The following is a 24,031-nucleotide window of genomic DNA, read 5'->3' as shown; positions in this document are numbered from 1 at the left end:
TATAGCACAGAGTTAAAACAATATAATGCAGGTAACCTAAAAAGGATGCGTCATGTAGCTGGTTTTAAGTCATAAATATGAACCTGACTTTATTAAATATTTTTCAGGTTAAATCAAATAAATCTACCTCCTTATTTTCACATTGTTACTTTTTACTGTGTTTATTTCACCCTTAAAGCTATAATTAGCATTTTACATTTTGGTGAATAAATAAGGAATGGCTTTAAGGGTGAAAAACGAAAGAGGAAAGAGTGGCATATTGGCACATGAAGATCGGTGGCTTGAGACGTCAGCTAGGCGGGGGGTAATAAAAACTCCCATTCATCCCAAGGAGGGGCATAATTGGCTTGACCACATCTTGAAACCTCTATCAGTGGCAATAATGTACTTCTGCATTTAGCGTTTGGTGAACTCCTGTCCCACTGAAACAATGGGTTAGAAAACCCTCCACCGACTTTACCAAGCACAGACTCTCGTTTCAAAACCAAACTGACTAAATCCTTTACATAAGCCATAATTAATGGTGCAATGATTGAGTCCAACATGAGTCGGGGTTGCGCGTGGTGCGCTGGAGGAGGTGACGGGACCAGCGCGCATTTGGATGAGAATCATTCAGAACACAGTCTGAGCCCGACGGGACACTTGGTGGTCGCGGTGTGCCTTGGATTCATCGGGACTTTCGGGTTTCTCAACAACACGCTCGTTCTCATTGTGTTCTGTCGCTACAAAGTGCTGCGCTCGCCCATGAACTATCTTCTGGTGAGCATCGCAGTCAGTGATCTGCTGGTGTGCGTCCTCGGCACTCCGTTCAGCTTCGCCGCCAGTACGCAGGGACGGTGGCTCATCGGACGCGCGGGATGCGTGTGGTATGGCTTCATAAACTCATGTCTGGGTGAGTCTGTAGGCTATATGTTATAGCGATGTCAATAAACGATTAAAGTAGGATTCGCGTGCAGGTGCGATAGTTTGGTAGGCTACTTTGGAATCACGCAAGCCACATTAAAACGCTTCTTTTTTTTATCGTGAAAGTGTTATGATAACGTTTGTGTAGCCTATTAGATAGCCTACTTCATACGACCGATGTTTTAAAATTCTAAATGCGTTTTTTTCTCAACGTTGCAAAAATGTTTTAGCACATTCCCTTTGGGACACTTTGGGAACCTCGCTACGACGTCTATTATGTCTTTCGAAGTAAAATTCTACCAGTAACAGGACAGAGTGCGAAATATGTATAGAGATATGTATAAGTATATTTTTATACTTCTTATCGTTCTAAACTCAAGTTATATAATGACTATGCAATTTCTAGCGTTCTAGTCGTATTTTCTTTTAAAAATCCTCCTTACCTTTAGGTAACCTATACACTTAAATGATATCTGAAAAGCAATCGTGTAATTTGCATGGTTTTAATAGTAATCTTTGACATTATTTCTCGTGAGGTAAAGCGTCTCGCTTCAGAAGCCTCCTGTCAGACTCGTGCTCGCGCTGCTAGTTTAACAGGGCTTTTTTTCGCCAGGCAGATGCCGCTACGCCCACTCTTTTCTATTCCAAAAGTTGCAATAATATGAACAATTGCAACTTATTTAAGTGGAATGTTTGCTGTTGTACCCGTTGTTGGCACAGATTTCCCATTAATGTTGGAAGGTTTATTGGGTAACAATTTAGAAAACTGTTCCTTCATTAATGAATAACTACTACACAGGAACAAATGAGTAATGCACTATTAACATTCTAGTAACTACTATTAACTAACAAAAAAACTCTGATTAACACAGTAGTAAGTAGGCTAATAGCACTGTTGAATGTGGTAGTTTACTATTAGCTAATCAGTTACAAAACTTTTTTTTTCATAGGCTACCTCCCAGAGAACTACGTTATACAGGTTCATAATTAACATGAATAATGCATAATTTATAATAAAAGGTAATGGTAACCCACTTGTACTGACTCAAGTGTTACAGGAACTACTAATTAAGTGAAAAACATGATAACAATAGGTTACTATCGTAACCCCGGTTCTCTGAAACATCGAGTGGAGAGATCCACCTATGGCTCTGCAGAAGCATCCAATTGTACCAAGTCTGGCTAGACAGACAGAAGCACGCAGCCAATGCCAGGTAAGGTCCCTCCCCCTTACCTGAGGGCATATAACGCCTGCAAGCGCTGCTATTCTCCAGTAAGTATATTCGCTTCTCGTGCGGCAAGCGGGGCAAAGCTGGTGGATCTCTCCACTCAATGTTTCAGAGAACCGGGGTTACGATAGTAACCTATTGTTCTCTTTCATCATCTCGTGTTCGAGGTCCACCTGTGGGAGAGACATGGACAGCTCCCTGATTGTCCAATACACTCACAGTGAGGTTCTGTAAGCCAGAGAAGGACGGTCATCCCAGGGAGGCGGTGCCTGACATGTCCCATAATCATGAACCTGCCGGCCTATTCACCCCATATTCTTTACTTCTAATGGGGTTGCAGGGAGGGGCTAAGAAGACCCCACCCCTAAAACAGAATGTGCTACCGAGATTCTGGTGACATCCAGCCGGTAATAACGCACAAAGGTATGAGGAGAAGCCCAACTGGCAGCGGAACAGATGTCCTGCAGTGACACTCCCCTAAACAAAGCCAAAGAGGTGGCTAAGCCCCTCGTGGAATGAGCACTGATGTCCCCTGGGGACTGCACTCCCTTAGATTCATATCTAAGGGAGTGCAGATGCTAAATGCTATATCTAAGGGAGTGCAGATGCTTCATATGCTATAGCCAAAGCTATAGCATCCACAAGCCAATGTGAGAGGCGTTGCTTAGATATGGGACTCCCTCTGTGAGGGGGCGCCCATGAAAAAAAGAGTTGGTCGCTCTTCCGGAAAACACTGGTCCTGGTCATATATGTCTGTAAGGCACAGACAAGACACAGAGCATTCAGCCTCTGATCCTCCGCGGAGGAAAAAGGCGGAGGGTGAAAAGCGGACAACTCTAACACCTCCGATGTGAACGCAGGGAAGCATTTCGGCATGAAGGCCGGATTAGGCTTAAGGGAAACCTTATCTCCACTAAAAGAGAATTTAGTGCACGAGGAATGAACCGAGAGTGCATGTAACACACTGACACTTTAGCTGACGCCAAGGCCAAGAGCAATGCCATCTTGAAAGATGCTTTAGGGAAATACTTCCCTGAGGCTCAAAAGGATATTGAGAGAGAGCCTCCAGCACCATGGAGAGGTCCCACTCAGGAACAGTTCTCCTGACGACTGGCAAAGAGCGACGGGCACCCTTCATAAATCTGTGGATTAGAGGATGCTGGCCGACTGTTGAGTCCTCAAAACCCACATGACAGGTAGAAATCACAGCCAGGTAGACCTTAATTGTGGAAAAAGACCTCACTTTTTCCATGAGGTCTTGAAGGAAACACAAAATATCAGGAACTGAATACTGATATGATGTGAGACCACACCCATCACACCACCCTTCAAACACTTGCCACTTACAACCATATAAGGACCGTGTAGAAACGGCCCTGGCATTCTGTATAGTAGCAATCACATGCGGCGAAAGCCCCAGTGTGCTTAGGTTCGTCCTCTCACGGGCCAGGCCCAGAGAGCCTCCCTGTCCGGGTATGGGTAATAAATCTCCCCGTTCGCTTGGAACAATAGGTGTACGGAGGGGGAGGTGCCACGGCTCGGCATATAACAGAGGGATTATCTCCGCCAGCCATGGTGCTTTGGGCCACCTGGGTGCTATCAGAATGAGAGACAGGCCCTGCTCTCTTACCCTGGCCAGTGTGGGAATTATCAGGCACAGGGGAGGAAAAGTATACAGCAGCACTTTGGGCCATGGGTGGGCCAGTGCATCTACCCCGAGGGGCACGTCCACGTCCTTTAGCGAGAGAAGAACATCGGACAATGGTAGTTTTCGCGCGAGGCGAATAGATCTACGATTGCCTGTCCGAATCTCATCTATAACATGTCCACTACCTGAGGGTAAAGGCGCCAATCTCCGTAGATTGGGTTTCCCCTTGATAGAAGGTCCGCACCTCTGTTCAGAATGCCTGGAACATGTGTTGCGCGTAACGACAGGAAATCCCGTCTGCTCCACACCAAAAGCTTGTAATCTAGAGCGTGGAGTTTAGACGAGCGCACGCCGCCCTTACGGTTGATGTAAGCCACTGCCGTGGTATTGCCACAGTGTACGAGCACATGATGTCCCTGCAGGAAAGGCAGAAAATGATTCAGAGCTTTCCATATGGTCATAAGCTCTAAATAATTTATGTGCGCTAAACATAGTCTGCTCAGCCACAAACCGTTCACCGTTCTGCCCTCCTGGGTGGCACCCCAGCCTGTTAAGGGTGCATCTGTTGTTACAACTTTCTGCATCATAATCGTCCCCAGAGGGGTTCCCTGTGCGTAAAAGTCTGCGCTCTTCCAGTGGTGCAAGGCTGCCAAGCAGTTACAGAATGGCAAAGATCACGTATCGGGCTGAAATGTAGTGACAAAACCCATTTCATGAATGCTCTCATTCTCAGGAGTCCCAGCGGCAAAACCTGCATAGATGAAGCCATAAGGCCCTGCAATCTGAAACATGTGCGATATTGTCCTTTTGCCCCCTCTCTGAACTGCGACAGACAGTTAATTAGAAAGAGAACGTGCTCTTGAGAGAGACACGCTCACATGGAGACTGAGTTCAACTCCAAGCCCAGGAAAATCACATTTTGACGGGGTGTAAAATTGCTCTTGTTCCCATTCACCCTGAACGCGAGAGATTGAATGTGCGCGAGCACACGGCAGGTGTCCTGCAACACTTTCTCCTTCGATTCGGCTATAATGAGCCAATCGTCTATATATTTCGAAATCCTCAGACCTAACATTCTCATGGGTGCTAAGCCTGCCTCCACACACAGACAGAAGGTCCGAGGGCTTAACGAGAGCCCGAACAGCAGAACTGTGAATTCGTAACATGTGCTTTGGTAGGCGAAACAAAGAAACTTCCTGTGAGGCGGATAAATGCTTATGTGGAAGAATGCATCTTTCAGATCGACCGATGTGAACCAGTTGTTCTGTTTTATGGCGCGGGCGAGTTCTTGCGGGGCCTTTCCTTTCCCTGATGGAAATTTCGTCTCGTGACGGGGTGGTTAGGCAAATGCACACTGGGAATGCATAACTTGAAGGCCTCATCCTCCTTCTTTTTGTCATCACATCATTGCTGCATCAGTGCGACGGCAATGCGCCTCTTCTCACTATCAGGAAGGCCTAAGCCAGAGTGCATGCTCTCCCACCACAGAAAGCGCCTTAGAGCGCCCACAGGCTTGGACGGCCTGACGAGCGTTACGGAGGACGAGGTCGTTAACCATAAGGATCTCCTTCCACAATGGTAGAGAAGGGGTTCCCTTTTCCAGCTGTTGCCATAATTCGTCCAAGATCTCCGCCTGGTAAGAGGAGAGGAGGGAAGAGACGTTCAGGGCCCTGACAGCCAAGGCTGAGGTAAGTGGCCTGGGGAACTGAGGCAAAAAAAAACGGTCCATCTTGTTGGGCAAGACTGGCTTAGGGGGAGCGAGCAGCCCGCCCTGTGCGGGGTTAAGGTGCCTGGCGAAGGACGGCTCGATAGCGGGGAGGTCACCCATGCCAAGAGCCGCCATATTCTTCACCTCAAGGCCTGTGAGACCGTGCTTGAGATCGAGCGGGTCGCTCCAGTTGTGCCTCATGCGCTTTGCGCACGCTGGAAGGACGGGAAAGAGTTGTTTCCTCGAACCAGGAGGGGGTCCCAGCACTTTTCCTTCATAAATGTCCTTTTCCTGGTCGGTGGCTATCTGTGGAGCCGGCCACTCAATGTTGAGGCGAGCGGCCGCTCGCTCACACACTTCCAGGAGGATAGACTGAGGCAAGGCCGCTGGGGCTTAGGCCTGGGGAACGCCAGAAGGCGGGATGGCCTACTCGTCCTCTGAGACCCCAAGAAGGGCCGCGTCATCGTCGTCGCCGGAACCGGCCGGTTTGTCAACGAGCGGGAGGTTGCCCGCGAAGATGTCCTCTTCGGGGAACGCAGGATCGGGCTGGTCAGCCCAATTAAGTGAAGTAGTGCATTGTCGTCACTGGTCCCCCATCCGAGTCAGAAAGGCCGAGCTCGGCGCACTGGGTCGCTGCGATTTTAAGACAGTGTCGCAAAAGCTTCTTGGGCAGCATAAGGCACTGACTGCAATTCTCTGGGTTCTCCAAGTCTTCTTGAGCGTGTTTGAGGCCCAAGCAGACCATGCATAAAGAGCACGCGGCCGGGCAGTCCCGTGATTGGCTGTTCCCCGGAGAAGCGGCAGATTTAGACAGCAACATACCGGAGAAAAATCTGTGGTGGGAAGCCATGGAAGGGGGAGCAGGCAAGAAAAGCAAGAGCGCGGGCGGCTCCGGATGCAGAACATAGCTAACGTTAATCAGGTTGAATAAAAGACTGTCAAATCTGGCAGAGGCTGATCAGGCGATATGTCCTCCTGAAGACACGCAAATGTGAAGTGTAAATCCACGAACTGCGTAAGTGCAGAGATCACGAGAAGCGAATGTCAACTGGAGAATAGCAGCGCTTGCAGGCGTTATATGCCCTCAGGTAAGAGGGAGGGACCTTACATGGCATTGGCTGCTCGCTTCTGTCTGTCTAGCCAGACTTGGTGCAATTGGATGCTTCTGCAGAGGTCAGGTACGGATGCCCTTCCCATAGGTGGATCTCGAACACGAGATGATGAAAGAGAACTACCTAATATTGACTGAAGTCATTGTAAGCTTTTGAGATTTTTGTAAGATTTTGAACAGTAATTCCTTCCGATGGATTTGGTAACACTTTAGTCATTACTAGTGTGTGATCTTCACTTTAGAATACTGATCCAAATTATTAGTAGTTCCTTTAGAAGGATGTAGTAACACTTGATTAATTAAAGGGTTTCCATTACCTTATATTATACATTATTCATTATTAATATTAATTATATAGTAGTTCTAGTCTTCAGTGAGGATTGAAAAATAGTAGTTACTGATTAGCTAATAGTGAACTACCACATTCGACTGAGCACTATAACTTACTAATTCATTAATCAAAGTTTCTAGTTAATAGTAGTTACTAGAATGTTAATAGTCTGTTACTCATTTGTTCCTGTTATTCATTAATGAAAGAACAGTATTCTAAAGTGTTACCATTTATTGCCATATAAAGACCCAAATATAGCTATATCGTCCCACCAACGTTGTTTGGTCTGTTTATTATTATTATTATTATTATTATTATTATTATTATTAAAATACATCATAGTGATATCTACACATTCTTTATGATAAATATTTTTTTCAACATTTGACATTTTTTGTGATTCTATCCTTTATTTTTTTTATTTTACGTGTGGTTTCTTGATTTATTTTCTTTATAGCACAGAATACATAAACGAATGCACCTGTAACATAGGCCTAAACATCATAGCTGCTTCATCCAAAATATATATGTTTACACATAATAATAAAGCAAGATAACTCCCCTCTGCCCATAGATGGGAATCAGTTTAAAAGGATGTTTTCTTGTTGATAGATTAAACTCCTCGTACTGGTTATGCTTTAGTTTATGGAACATATTGTGCACAAAAAGTGTACTATAGTACCATGTTTCTGGAAATATAAATAACACTGTAGTGCTATTCCAAAGTACATGATCTGATACCATAACGTGGTGGCACGTAGTAGCCTAAATGTTTGTATAGGGATGTGAACAAGAAAAGACTTGAGTCTACACCAAAAAGAAATGCTCGAAAGTACACTAAATAAGTTCAACCCAATAAAATTGAAAACTTGCCAAGGTTACAACCCACAGTAATAAGTTCATTGCACTTTTTAACCACTTTTAATTTATTTACTGATGAAAAAGTGAAGTTGGAACTATTAAATGAGTTGAAAACTCATTAACTCAACAATAAATTACAAATTATTGGAAACAAAGAGGATGAAAACATTTTACAGTGTACTGTTGAAAAGGCCCATAAGTCTCCATAATTGGAATAAACACACCAGGGTAGAGGTGTATTCTTCTCCTGATTGGGGTTTAGCAATTGACCTGAAGGTGTGGAGAACTGTTTTCAGGGAAAAGAGATGTGGGCTGTCCTTTACTTGACCCATAACACAGGCTCTGATGGGGCAGAGATGAGTGTAGTATTTCCAGTCAGTAGAATAGCTGTTTTGTGGTTAATTAACAGGTGTCACTTTTCTGACACCAGCAGCCCTAAAGATTGAATTGGTCTGTATTATATGACAACAGATTTTTACATCAGTACTTATAAACTCTAAAATTACAACCTAGTTGGTAATTAAAGAATATTGTTGATTCGTTGTAATTGTCAAAACCTAAATGACCGGTTAGGGACCTTGGCTAAACAAAGCAGAATGAATCAGCATTGGTTTGATAAAACTGTGCTTATGGGAGAACTAAGTGTGCTTTATATGGAGAAAAGCTCTGTAATCAGTTCCACTCCTTGAAAACCTGTTGACAAATGCCTCTCATTGCTTTGAAAAGGTTCATTACTCGCTTTCTTTATTAGTTTTCATCATACCACCATGCAAATGATTTAAGTTGCTTCATTACTCGTTCACAATGTCTAATGCCATAATGAAGTTATTTGTAAGCAGTGGACTATAGATTTCTTTCACTGATTATCTACCTTGAATAAATTACACTAACAATGCTAATACTTGTATTAAGCTATACTTGTAAGAAATATCAGCCTTTATTCTTTGAATCTTCTATATAGCAAACACATTGTCAGGCTCATGAAAACATAGCTTCATCCAGATGTTACACGGTGTAGGTTTATACACACACACATATCAGGCAGGGAAATATGACTATTAACATTCAAAATGTTCTCGAGATATTTTTTTTCAGGCTTTTAAATATTCAAGCTAATAGTCTCTTTGAACAATTCTTGAGCAAAGGTCTTTCTAAGAAGCCAGGATTTTGAGAGATAATTTTCATGAAATGATCTCCCAAAGAGTTTACACAAGAGACCGGAAACATAAGCACATTGCAAGTTTTGTCTTTTTCTGCTTAACAAAGTTTGGTGAACTCTGCGAATTCACACAACAACAACAACAACAACAACAAAAATAACAACAAACCTAAACGCCACAAATTGACCACTTGGGTGATTAAAAAAACAAAACAAGTAGCCTATTGTATAGAGTCCTTATTTCTTTGCTTAATTAAGCCTAATGTGACTACACATTTGAATAATAAATGTGGTAGGGTTGCAATTTCTGACACTTTGTTATTATAATCCTGTATTTGTTTGCTATAAATTAAAGTCGTTTCTCGAGTTCATAAATCATGCACTGAATTGAGTCTGTACTCTGTACTAAAAGCAGTACTGTTTTGTTATTGTTTGTGCATCTACTCGAAGTACTGGCACATTTGACACCTTTACTTCACTATTATACATTTGACTTGATCGTGAGAATACACACTCCCTTGTGCGTTACCAAGAGACCTTGCAGTTAGTCACATCTCAAATGAGTGTGAACACCTGCTCTTCACAGTTAAAATTGCAGTGACATGATAGCTGCCTTCAGTTTCAGGTGAGATATTTTAAGATCCACCTGGGTTTTTTGGTTTTGCCAGCACAAATGACAGAACTCTATACAATGACAGAGGAGGAGTGCACAATGCAACAGAAGTGTCCCTTACAAGATACACCAAAAGCTGTCTGCATGTGTACAGTGTGGTGCACTGATAAGGATGTTTGCCTTGTTCAGACTGTAAATTACCAGTGTAAATCAGCTTCCTCTAACAAAAAAAGCACTGAAAAAAAACCCCACTAAAGCAGGTTTTCTGAAGAGGAACTCGATGTGAGATGAATAACACTTTGAGATCTGGTTCTTATTACTTATGGCACTGTATATAAAATGTATATTTCATTTCCTGAAATAATGTTTATATATCAAATTACTAAAATGACCTTTATACTTTTGAGAAAAGCTGACAAGCACCTTAAAAGCACAGGCGGTGAAGGAAAAAGCCACATAATGAATCAAAGTTCATTACAAATAACTTTTCCATAAGCTGAAATAAATACTAATACTGTAGAAGGCACACAGTGTACACAAAAACAAAACACCATTATGGAAACACACAACACTAAAATGATGCAAGTTATACAACAAACAAACATTCATTTCAGTTTAGTTATTTAAAAAAAAGCTACAGATGCAAAACGGGTACACTGAAGAAAAAAAAAGTTGTATGATTTACTTTGTGTCACATGTCAGTGCAAACTTTCAGCTTGTGTTTTGATTGGTTCCTGTTTTCCTTTGTTCTTTTCCCACCACTCCTTCGTTTATGGTTACTATCATTATGAGTTCATTTGTCTCAGCTGTGTATGATTAATTATCTTGTTTCTGTTTGCTATTTAAGATGCACCTTTTTTTTCAGTCTTTGTCCGATCTCTGTTGTGTTTATGTGTGTTTTCCCTGCCGTCAGCTTGTTCCAGAGTACTATTATTAAAGTTTTGAGTTTATATCTATAATCGGAGTCTTCAGTCTGTTCCTGAGGAAACCACAGTGTGACACTTTGAAACAATTTTAGTCAAATTTCTCAAATGATTACAAAGAAACACAATTAACACATTGAATTAAATTTCGATTTAATAAGACTGACATAGTATTTCCTTGTAAAACAATCCAATAATCTGTTTTATTTACAACTTTGAAAAATGTGCACCTAAATTCGAATTTTTCCTGTTAAGCAACACTGAACCCGAATCAGTTAGCAGAACTCAAAAAATTTGGATTGCCTCAATTTTTTAAGTTTTGAAATTCAAAGTTTAAGTAAGCAGAACTGGCAGATTTTAAGTTTGTACTTAAACATTTCAAGTTAAGAACAATTAAAATCAGAGTACACTATTTCATACATTTAACTTAAAACCTTCATGTAATCTCAATGTGAACACTTTCAACAGTATTAACTTATACTTTTAACAAGCTAGTTTGCTAAAATACTATTATGTTATCATGTTAACAATAGTATGTTATACAGCACTTGCTGTATGAGTGCAACAATATAAAGATTTTATTTGCTCTCAAATCAAGCCGCATGCACCACTTGTCACCATGATGGTAACTATCCTAAAACCAACATTAACAGAAATTCTTCTAAATTAGCATAACAAAACATTAATCAATACACAATCTCCCACTTAACATTAATCTTGCACAAAATAAACATTATATTACACTTAATTTTAGCATTTACTCTCCCATTCAAGTGCCATCGGCAAAGAAATCCCAGCCGTTTCAGTTAAACTTAAGTTTGTTTAAATTAAAATAAATCATTTCATAAAACTCAAAACAATGAAACAGTTCAGTTTACTTAAACTATATCAGTTCTGTGAACTTGAAAGAAAAAGAAAGTGCTAAATACTCATAAAAGTTAATTTGACTGAACTAATTAGTTTAATTTAAGTTTGTCCTACTCAAACCAATGAATTATTTTGAGCGTTAGCGTACAGTGAAGGTAAACCAACAGCACTGAGCTTGATGTATTTTTGCAGTGCATGCGATAAATCTGCAGATTTTGGACTTTTACTTGATGTAAACAAACCCTCAAAGGCAATAATGATCTGTTAGCAACCCCGGACCGAAGCTATTACTCATAACAGAGCGTTGTGTTGTCTGTATCTCTCTTCTGTTTGTACAGGTGTCGTGTCTCTAATCTCGCTGGCGGTGCTCTCTTACGAGCGCTACTGCACCATGATGGGGGCCACGCAGGCCGACTCTACCAATTACAGAAAGGTGGCCATGGGTATTGCCTTCTCCTGGATATATTCCATGGTTTGGACTCTTCCACCACTGTTCGGATGGAGCTGCTACGGTCCGGAGGGTCCCGGCACCACATGCAGCGTCAACTGGGCCGCCAGGACGGCCAACAACGTGTCTTACATTGTCTGTCTGTTTTTCTTCTGCCTTATTCTCCCTTTTATCGTGATTGTCTACAGCTATGGAAGACTCCTCCAGGCTATCACACAGGTAGGTGTCAAAACTATTACAGCTGATGAGTTATTGGTTTCAAAGAAGCTTTCTGCCTAAAGTTACAGACCATTATGTGATTTGTATAGAGACTTGGCATTGAATTAAGTGCTTTTCTCACACGTAACTCTTTGAGGAATGTTGCGTCATTGTTTTCACGCGTCATCTCCACATTTAAGAGCTAAATGAGAAAGACAAAGAGGAAACTGCCATGAGACAAAATATTTAAAAGCAAAACGAAGAAGCGTTAGTACTGCTAATTGTTTCTGTAGTGTAAGTGTACACTACCGTTCAGAAGTTTGGGGTCAGTAGATTTTAAATGAATAATTTTATTCAGCAAAGACACATTAAATTGATCAAATGTGATAGTAAAATCTATTTCAAATAAATGCTGTTCTTTTGAAATTTCAATTTAACAAAGAATCCTAACAAATGTATCAAGGTTAAGCAGCACAATTGTTTTCAACAGTGATAATAATAAGAAATGTTTCTTGGGCAGCAAATCAGCATATTATTATGATTTCTAACGGATCATGTGATGGAAGACTGGAGTAATGATGCTGAAAATTCAGCGTTGCCATCGCAGGAATACATTATGCCAGATCAAGGTAGTCTGCTGCATCCTACAGAACTCAACACTCAGATTCGGGCTGCAAGATAGGGAATTACACCATACAAATTGCATTCAGCATTAATTTTGAGAGCGTTTTTGCACTGTTACGTGATTTAGATCATTCCTTTAGTGAATCAGTTGCTTAATTCAAACAGCATGTGCAAATAAATAAACATGAATTTCCCCAAACTTCAAGCAACAAAAGTGTAGATCAAGGCATCTGCTTTAATATTTTATCATGAAGTAATATTATTGTATTGAAATGTTATACAATTGCAGGAAAAACTAAATGTTCTCCATGGTCTTGTGTGGAAAACTCCTCTACATTACTTTGCAGAGAAAATGAAACAAATGACGTATGCAACCTTAGACTAGAGAAAAAGTTACCTAGACGAACTTCAGCTTCAATTAGCGTAATATTCATAAATTGTTATGAGTTTTCACAATGACCTTTTTGCACCATTAATTGATAAAACCACTCAGCAGGCCTCTCGACCTGTGGTTTAAATTCCAATTTACCAGAGGAAGCAAGATTAATTCATTCTCGACGGGAAATGTCCTTCATAAATGTCCACAACGCCCTGGCAGTCAGCAACAATTTACTGTTGTTGACAGTTATTCTCAGTGTTTAGTGTGAAACTTCTTGAATGCAAATTAAACACCATATTATGTCAGGCACAAAGCAAATCGTGTCAGAATTTGCATGGAAATGGGAAGAAAATAACATTTCAATTGAGAAGTAGTTTTTATTTGATTACCCAGAGTGGCCCAATTTTCTGAAGTAAACACAAAACAAGTGCTCTCAAGCTCCCACAATTCCTTTCCTTCCTCCCGCCCCTCGCCGAGTGGGTGATCTAACAGAGGCCACCAGCTGCTTACATCAAATGCACTGACACAATAAAATGCTTTGATTTGCAACTGAATTACTTTTCAAAAGCAACAATGAATGAAAAATCTCTGCGTCTAAATGGAGTACAATGTATGAAATGGATGTGTCAGCACTTTTAATATACTGTGATGTTCTGAGAGAGTTTGGAAATTAAAACATTCATGTTTATGTAAATTAGCCCTGTCTAAAATGGGCCATTGATGCTTTGAGAACTGGAAGCGTCACCTTTTCGTTTCACTTCATTCAACAGCAACTCAAATCGCTCAGCTTGTGTCATTGCATTAACATAAGCACTTTCAGAAAGGTTCTTTTGCCGTGCGAAAACTCTGCTGAATCTCATTTTAGTCTGAATGTCTTATAGATTCATGCACAGTGGCATCCGCAATGAACTGTATGTAAAGCTGCGCAGTTATACTGTATGTGTTGCATCACACAGTACTGTATTTAGGTCAAGACTTATCGCTAGACATCAGTGGTGTGATCTAACCTCAGAGGTGAAAAGACTTTGCTTCTCTGACAGATACATGCTTGTGAGAGCAGATAACTTTGAGCCTGGGCTTGTGTTGATAGATGCAGGAACAAAGGGAGGTATCTCCTTAAGCCTGAGCGGAAATCATTTCCAATTAACGAGTTACTATCTCAAAAGGGCAGAGAGGGAAACAAACCTTTAGAATGGGTACCTCAAAAGGCTTATAACCTTGCAGTCTCCTTTTATTTTGCCTGTCATATACTTTATTCATCAAAGAATCTTGAAAAAAAAATCTGTCACAGTTTCTACAAAAATGTTAAAGAGTTTTCAACATTGATAATAATAAGAAATGATTCTTGAGCGGCAAATCAGCATATTAGAATGATTTCTGAAGGATCATGTGACACTGGATTAAAGATGCTGAAAATTCAGCTTTGCTATTACAGGAACAAAATTACATTTGGAAAATATATTAATAAAATGAACAGTAAACTCCTAATTAATGCTTATTAATAGTTAGTAAGGTAGTTGTTAAGTTTATGATTTGGGTAAGATTAAGGATGTAGAATAAGGCAGTAATATGTGCTTTATAAGTACTAATAAATATGCATGCTAATAAACAACTAGTTTATAGTGAGAATTGGACCCTTATAAAGCATTACCAAAATATCTTACTGACCCCAAACTTTTTGGTACTGTAGTTTTGGCCACTCCCACATCTGACTCTGCCTTAGTATATTTTTGTCATTGCCGATATAGATGCATGTACAGATATTGCCTTTGCTCTGCATCTTAACACTAGGTTTTGTCAATTGAGAAAAAAAAAATCTGTATACAACATTTTGTGGCACACTTCCTCACTAACCAGGGGCTGGTTGCATAAACTGCTTATACTAGTCTTAAAAGTTTTTTTTTTTTTTCTTCAAGACTGTTCAGAGCTATTTTAAATCAGTGCATGAAAAGGTAGATTGGTCTAATTTGAATCCAAAAAGAAGGACTGATTAGCTGTAACTAATTGCTAGTTTGTCAGACTAGTTCTTAAGACATGGTCTTAACTTGGCGGCTATGTTTACGGAACTGGCCCCGGGGATCCAATTGCGCCATTAGTCCCTTTGCAGCAACCCAGGGTTAAGTGCTTAAGTGCTCAAGATTTGCAGTTTTGGAGTCACCTCTACATGACATTTAACTTCATACCACTATTCAAGTTATTGAGGGTTATTTACAGTGGGCCTATAAATAGGGTAGACCATTAGTAACGTCATTGCCAACAGCATATAACAGTTTATATGATTCATGTAGATGCTTAGAGAGCGTGCATTATGACACCTCACACAAAATCATTTGCATAATGGTGTCCTGAAGATGATAAAATCATTGAATTTGATCAAAGGCATTTTTCCTTATCTGCTGCCTTCAATTTATTTAGATGTCATTTAATGCAAGGCAATTATAGGCCAATCGTAGCATGAGATCAGATAACTAGTGTGTTGTCTCCACTGTATAAGAGTGATTGTAGCTCCACACCGATGGTATTGAACCACAGGTGCAGAGACGGAATGCTGATAAGCTCAGAGTCTTTTGGACAATTAGCACCCTGTGTGTTTATTCGAGATGCGACTCTGACCGTTCGATGCGGTGGAGTCCTAGGGGGACAGGTGTCAAATATATTCACCCTCCACTCTGATAAATCTCAAAGGGGGTGATAAAAAATGCCACATGATGTTATATTACACATAGTAACCGGCTCTTCGATTAAGCTGAAAGCTCTTTTAATTGCATGCATCACAAGCAATCAATTGGATAATGATTCAAGTCCATTTACAATCAATAAGACCACAGGCTTTCAGGCTTTCATTACAACATGCAATTAACATGCAAATTAAAATGGAATATTCCTATTTTTCTATATGAATGTTGCAGCATTTATTTTAAATGATTAATCCCCGCACATTTTTTTTTTTTATTCATGTGCCCTCGTAATCTTTCATCAGAAAAACCCTTACAACGGCATCTCTTCTCATTTCTGTTAACATATTTACTGGGTCGAGGGCGGAACAGCCTGTCACTCACATGAGATCACAACAATTGCAAACCTCAAAGATCCAATCAATTCCTGATGGACAAAATCAAGTCCCGCCCTACATTTTTACTTGTTCGGGAAGTCGTTTCACTGGGATATATACGTCACAACAAGGAAGAAAAGGCTATCGCAACTTATATGGCGACTTTATTGGCGTCTTATAACCTTTAACACCAACGGAACCTTACAAAATGTTCTTTTATAGTTGAAAAGGGTTCTTTAGATTTTTTAAATATTCAAACTAAGAGAAACTTTTAAGAACTGTTCACTAAAAGATTATTTAGGTAACCTAAAATGTTCTCTCTGTCCCTTTTTGGTAACTTTATTTTTAAGAGTCTTGGGTGGATACTGTGACAGTGTGAATGTCACCTACAGTAAGTACACCTACAGGCTTTGTCCCTCCGTCCCCCAGAAAGTGTCACATTGTTATATAAGTTTGAATGAAGATGTGACAGTTGTGTATTCGCAGTGCATAGAGCACATAGAGTAACCCTCCCAGCTCCTGTCGCTCCACTCAGCCGTTCACTAACCAATCCAAAATGTCACCCGGTAGGGGGCCGACCGCCTTCCCAAAGAACAGCCTCATTTGCTCGGACACGGCCTGTCTCTTTCTGTAAACTCACACTGCGGGTGAAAAGGAGCATACTGGGGAAACGTGGGGAGAAAAACCCAGCGGATTTACCACGCTCGTTTTCTCCATCCTTCAAGACAGAACTGTCCATTCGCACAGAGACAGGCTGGGCAGACAGAACGAGAGTCAAAGAGAGAGAGAAACCAAGTTCACATCTGCTGCAGGTGACGTTGCCATCGCTGAAAAGTGTTGACCTCAAGTGAGGTTTCAAGAATAAAATTTTGCAGATTCAATAGGTTTGGATTTGACATGGGGAGTTTACTGCTTGCTCCCAGTTCTTTCTAACTTCTCAAATTGCATTTCTTTAAAGGGATAGTTCACCTAAAAGTAAAAATTCTGTCATTTACTCTGGCTTTCTTTCTTCAGCAGAACAACATTTCAACTGCTTTTGCCCATAGAATGAATATCAAAGGGGAACACTGAATCCCATTGATTGTCATTGTATGGGCAAAAACATCGAGATTTTTCAAAATATATGTTGTGTTCCAAAGAATAAAGAAAGTCATACACATTTGGAATGACATGAGAGTGAGTAAATGATGAGCTGTATATAAGTATCACCTATTTTGTATTATTTGTTTTGAAGTTGAGCCTGACGACTCTCAACTTAATTAGTCTGCTATTTAGTCCCTCTTAATTAGGAGCCTTCAAATGACGTCGGCAATGAAGTTAAAGTCTTTTTGGAGAATTGGTAGATTAAGTGGCCATATGTTGTAAAAGCTAAAGTTATTCTGTAATGAACTTCAAGGACCGATGATATTAACCAGGGGTGTCCAGTCCCGCTACTGGAAGGGAACTATCCTGCAGAGTTTAGCTCCGTTCCATTTGTTAACATTAGTTAACTAACTTAAAAATACTTCTGAAAAACATATTACTCTTAGTTAATGTTAATTTCGACATTTACTAATGCATTATTAAAATCAAAAGTTGTATATTTTAATATTATTTAAACCTGAGCTAATATGAACTAACAATGAACTGTTGTTTTTTAAACTAACGTTAACAAAAATGAATAAAAATTAACAAATGTAGTTCATTGTTTGTTAATGTTAGTTAATGCATTCACTAATGTGAACAAATTGACCATATTGTAAAGTGTTACTAATAAAAATAACAAAATCAAAAAAAATCAAAAATATAAAATCTTCAAACTTATGAAAAAAAGATTATTCAAATCTATATTAAAAGATTATTTAAAATCTATAATGATATCTCATTAACACAAAAATAAACACAGAAACCAAGTAATTAAAGTCTTCAGGAATACTGCAACTTCCATGCAAGTTTATTGAGGAAGGTTGAAGTTAAACTATGCAGGACAAATGTCCCCCCCTCGGGAGCGGGATTGGACACCCCTGCTCTTAGCTAGCCATCCCTCCCAGTCTTTCCTCATCTCCTGTTTCATTTCAGACAGAACAGACAGCCCTCTGGTTGTCAGAAAATTCACCATATCTCTGTTGTCACACGTCTTTATTAAATCTGCTGCTGAAATGCTACTCTGCAGTGCTGAAATGCTACTCTGCAGTCCTAAAAGAGAAAATTATGAGGCAATTCTGAAATGTGCTGCACTGTCATATTCTGTCTTGTACTATTTAGAGCAGTGTTTGTTTTGTTGTGGTTGGGCAAATGTTGCAGCAGTTCTAATGTGGATAGGGTCCTTCAGGAATGGGTATGTTAGAGGGGGCTTCTGCAAACCTAATCCAGAAATCAGGTGATGTGCTGTGTTCACATAACATAAACATAACTCCGGAGCAGTTTAGTTTACTTCAGAGGTATTCAGCATATATTCTCATTTTAAACATTGTAGTTTTTTTTTTTTTTTTTTTGGCAACAGGACGTTTTCTATATAATATATTTCTATAAAAATACATAGGCTATGTGATACATCTCACCTTATAATCATTCATCAAACAAACTATTTGTTCACCATTATAAAAAACTGAAAAGATAAACGATTAAAAGAAAAGATTAAAAAATGATTGCACAACTGCCCCGTAGGTGGCGATATGCACTAAGAATGTAAATCGGCATTTTTCTCCCAACCACGTTCATTTTTGCTTCTTTTTTTTACACCTATGGGTATGGCACATAGATGGCTTTGGGACTGAGAAAACATACTGGGGGTGCAGCGTTTACCTCTTATGAAAAATATGGACCATTTTTATATTTTTCACAAAGTAAAACATAATCTAATTAATCAAAACTCTCATGAGGACAAAACAAAGTTAACTTTCAAAGTCTTCCCTTGCCACCTCTAATTAATTTACCAAATTAGAACATTGTTTATTATGAAATGCTCTTAATAAATAATGCTATATGGAAAAAAACTAAACGTTGTAACGCTGTTGTGGTCGTTGAAGGCACAAGACGAAGATGAGGATAACAACAGTCTTTATTGAAACTAACTCAGGCAGGACAGACACAACCACGTTCAACATAAACGAGAACCGAAAAGGGACTGAACAGAACAGGGAGTATAAATACATAGGAGGAAATGAGGAAACTAACTAGACACAGGTGGAGAAAGGTAAAAGTAATCAGGGACTAACGAGAACACCAGATTAGACACAACATAATAATTGTGACATAACGCTCCCCTCGTAAAGGCACGTCCTCGTGCCGTGATGGCAACAAAAGTTCCAAAAAACAGAACAAAGGCGGAGGCTTAGGCGGAAGGCGTGGAGCTGGTGGTGAGGAGGAGTCGGTGGAATTGTCGACTTTGATGGAGCTGACGGTGGGAGGAACCAGGTAGGATTCTTGACAGAGGGAGCGGATGGAAACCTGGGACCGATAGGCAGAGGCGGAACCATGGTGAGTGGCGGAGGAACCGGTGGACCAGAGAGGCTGACGGACCAGGGCGACATCACAGGCTTGGAAGGCTGACACTGAGCCGCTGACTGAGGCGGTGACGAGGACTTTGATGACCAGGGTGACGCTGGAGCGAATGAGGACGACGGGGAGGTCGGAGGAAGGGAGGAGTTCGATGAAGCTGTAGGGGTGCAGGGCGTAGGCGCAGCCGGAATCCCGAAAGTCCGATGTGGAAGCTGGGCGTCGACCACCGGAGGCTGACCTGGAGAGACGAGGGAGCCCAGCGGAGCTTCCAGGTAGACTGGCTGCGGAGGCGATGAGGGAGCAGTGAGTCGAGGGATGGTGGCGGGCTGACAGGCAGAGGTGTAGATATGGGCCTGGAGACCCGAGGTGCAGCCGGGGGCTCGGCCTCACGCCAGGCTGGCGGAGGGGAAGCCCGAGTCGCAGAGGATGAGCCACAAGGAGTGAGCGGCGGTGGCAGAGTCAAGGAGCTGGACCACACCAGTGGGGCCGACGGATCCAGGGGACTGGCCATGACCAGCGATGGAGATGGGACTAGGAGGTTAGGCAGGGATACAGGCTGCAGGTTTCTGTTTCTTTGAACAGAACAGGGAGTATAAATACACAGGAGGAAATGAGGAAACTAACTAGACACAGGTGGAGAAGGGTAAACTAATCAGGGCCTAAAGAGAACAGGTGCAGACTAGACAGAACATAATTGTGACACGTCTAAAGGTGCCACGCGTTAACTTGTCTCAAATCTGGTTTAGTTAAAGGGTTTGAGACATCTGTATGACAGATAAAATCATTTTATTTGCTCTATTCTCGTTTTCTGCAGGGTTTTAGCAAAAGTATATATTTTCCTGCTCACCGTTTTTCTGCTTGTTAAAATAATTGCATCCTCTACAGCTCTTTATGTGGTGCTTTAGCGTCTTTAGCAGGAGAGAGAAGCAACCGAACGAAAAGTGATTGAATGAAGTGCGTTTGGCTCTAGATAAAAATGTTAGAGAATGTAGTCCTGAAAGATCATCACCGTAAGCAACCCTGAGCACTTGTGGTGTGAACTCCTCCGTTGTTTTGACGCGCTGCTTATACTTTAAAGTGTAGAAATGGTCAAATGGCGCAATTATGTCCTACGGTCTGGATGGAACCAAGCCGAGGTCCGGAACCGGACAGCGGTCCGCCTTTTGAATACCACTAATAAAACAGTATGTGACAAGTTGTATGTTCGAATACACAGTACTAAAAGTACCTGAATGACCTACTTCTTTCGACGAGGTTCTTCTTTTAGTTTTATGGCGGATTACAACCATGACTTATCAAGTGCACGCCGCCACCTACTGTATCGGAGTATGCAGCATGAATTAAAATTAAACTACTTTACAGTTTACATAATAATAATTCAACAAGGTTCGGAAGTGTGCATGCGATAGATACTTTAATATTCCATGAGGCCATGGGAAAGGATTTGTCAATGACAGTGAAGCGATGTAACTGACATTATGTAACTGGTTGGTCACATTATGACAACATGGCGAATGTAGTGCGTCCAGATTTCATTCAAACTACACACATTCATAATATAGAACATACTTTTTTAAGGGGGTTCCACTTATTCAAAATAAGAGAATCATGAGACTTATGCGATTTCTGACTCAGCACCGGTGTGGTCACCAACTCTTAGTTTCATACTCCGGGTTGACTGAACTTACTCCAGACCGTTTATTTTTTTTTTTTTATTTTTTTTTTTAAATGAACAAGGTTTAGGCTAATCACCCGAGAGTTCAGGGAATGTGTGACGTCGAGTTAACCTTGCATTCTGAACAATCCAATTCACTAAAATATCAAAATGATTTGACTTTTTCCAAAACTACATTTAAAGGTTGATACAAGTTGAGACAGTATGCTGTTCTTTCTGCTTAAACATGCACATATACTATGGCAGGTGGTTTTGGATGTAGCCACCCGATGATTAAAGATTAATTTCTCAGGACTGATCACACGCAAGTAGCTGTCCAATTGAAACAGTTGTACAGTTTAAATAAAAAGGATAAAATGTGACTCGTTCATTCATTCATGCTTTTCTTATTGACTTAACTCTCTAATGAAACTCCTGCACAGACTTTATAATTTCCATTTGACTGGGTTTTATAACAGTCTATAATTAGTGGACACCGAATTTAATCAAAATGTTATGATAAATAGAGGGATATAATTACACTCAGAAAATTAGATTTGTGGTGGGAGGAGCGTTTGTATTGCTGAACACACACTCAACCTCGTCACCAGTTTACATGAGGACAGAGTCCGCCAAAATGAGTTCATCACATTCACGTCTGCACTCTATTCTGTTTACCAAAAGACATTGATTTATGTATGCTGTACTAGCAACTGGCTGCTTAAAAATAGAGGGAGAACAAGAATGATAAAGAAAGAGAGGCACAGAGCAACACACTCTCCTGGGAGCTTTTTAAGCAGCTGTACTCACAACTGGTCTCCCCACCTGTCAGACAGAAGATTTAATGATCTAGTCCACTGTATTTGTTTAGTGCGGGCGAAGACGGATCAGGTTATGCCCCAAATCAATCAGGAGAGGATCGTCAGGCCCTATTTTACTGAAATGGGTTGGTCTAGAATGTTTTATCTGTCCTTCTCCCTTGTCACTCTACTCCTACTCCTCATACATATACACTGTAGTACCATCACCCTTTTCTCTCTCGCTGGCTGCCACTTTCTTTAAGTCTGTTTTTGACTTGCTTTGTGCTTCTCACTCACTGCTCCCTCTGTCACCCCAGCCATCCATCTTTCAACTATCAACTCTCTTTCTCTACTTATTTTTAGTTCCTTTTTTGTGTTGAATTGTTTTGGTGTTTTTAGAAAAATGTCCTTCATTGCTCAAGAATAATTAGAATCTATCTATCTATCTATCTATCTATCTATCTATCTATCTATCTATCTATCTATCTATCTATCTATCTATCTATCTATCTATCTATCTGTGTGCCCCTTTGTTTGTCTGCCCATTCATCCATCCATCCATCCATCCATCCTTTATTCTTTTTAATGGTGTAAAATGTAGAGCTCGGGGATGCAAAGAACATATGAGTGGAGTGATGCTAATGTCATAAATGTCAGAGTTTTATTAACAAATAAAAAATTCCTATTATAGGCTTTAATGGTTAAGAGGCACAAGGGAATCTGGGGATTATTTTCTGCGTTGATTTATGGGGAAATCTGCCGAAGGGATTTAGGCATGGGGAAATGTGTTAATCGGAGCTGAGAGTATTGGAAGCTGAAAACACAATTAAATTAGCCCAAATATTTAATCATTGAGCATGAAAGTGTTGGGGGATGTGTAGAACTTGGTGAATGAAGGGTGTTCCAGTTCTGTGGAAATCTTCTGTGGGTGCAGATTGTGTGTGGGCCCACTGATTACAACTGTTCTATCGCCAGATTATTGTTCTTTTTATTTAATAATTTGATGGGTATACAGATTTACAGATACAGATTTCTTGATTCGATTTGATTTTGATTCAGAAGCGCTCAGTCTGATTGCGATTTGATTCTGATTCAATTGGGTATATTTCAGTTATAATGTCAAAAATGCTTACATGTGAAATAAACTTTCTACGTTTGGTAAAGGCTGGAATTGTCACATTCACCAGCTGGAGTGTCCATGATCTCCACCAGAGGGCACTCCTTCTGTCTCCTGTATCTCATCATGAACTCCATGCCCCATAATCCATTGCCCCGACTCATTAGGGATTTGATTTCTCCAACCTGTGGTTCATTAGCTTGTTTGTATTTGCCTATTTAAGCTGTGTTCTCCTTTGCTTTCATTGTGTAGTCGTGTTAGTGTTACCACTGCATTTCTGAGCACCTGTATTATTTTTTCCCTATTTCGTGTTCTCTGCCTGTTTCCTTGGATCCTGTTTGGGTTGCTGTGTGTATTTGACCATTTGCCTGATTTTGACTACTTTTATGGATTGTCCTAAATAAATGCTGCACTTGGATCACTCATAAAGCCTCGGAGCAGTGAGTCCGTAACGAAAAAAAAAAAAAAACCCTTTAAGGCATGCAGGGTTCACCAATCTCGGTCCTGGAAGGCCGCTGTCCTGCAGAGTTTAGCTCCAACCAGCCCCAACACACCTGTTTGAAAGTTTCTAGTATGCCTAATGAGACCTTGATTAGCTGGTTCAGGTGTGTTTAATTGGGGTTGGAGCTAAACTCTGCAGGACAGCGGCCCTCCAGGGCCGAGATTGGTGAACCCTGCTTTAAGGAGTATCACCATCTTGCTTAAGCCTTTAAAATTGAACTCCCTCCCCAGATCAGCAAAATATCAGGTTCACTGGAGAACTGAAAGATTTACCCATGTTCCACAGACTGCTGACAGACATTTCTTTTTCTAAGAGAGACTGTTGGTTTATCAGTATCAGAGAAGAACAGAGTGAGATCTCCGGAAACAAAGTTTATTTTGCCGATCTCAGCTGTGATCACAGCTTTCAGAATCTTCTTAGCAAC

At 40.7% G+C, this 24,031-nt stretch overlaps 1 protein-coding gene across 1 annotated transcript in view; it reads left to right on the top strand.

Moving 5' to 3' along the window:
• The first annotated feature begins 394 nt into the window (after window positions 1–394).
• Window positions 395–24,031, top strand: part of tmtopsb (teleost multiple tissue opsin b) — a 38,204-nt gene continuing 14,567 nt past the window's right edge. Inside the window, exons 1-2 of the mRNA XM_079863596.1 lie at window positions 395–892; window positions 11,692–12,020. Of these exons, the coding sequence (XP_079719722.1) occupies window positions 529–892; window positions 11,692–12,020 (693 nt within the window). The 5' untranslated portion in view covers window positions 395–528. The remainder of the gene's footprint in view (window positions 893–11,691; window positions 12,021–24,031) is intronic.

The sequence above is a fragment of the Squalius cephalus genome (genome assembly GCF_949319135.1).
Source record: "Squalius cephalus genome assembly, chromosome: 25".
Lineage (NCBI taxonomy): Eukaryota > Metazoa > Chordata > Actinopteri > Cypriniformes > Leuciscidae > Squalius > Squalius cephalus.
The sequence above is the reverse complement of the archived record's forward strand: the minus strand, read 5'-3'. Positions and strand labels throughout refer to the sequence as shown.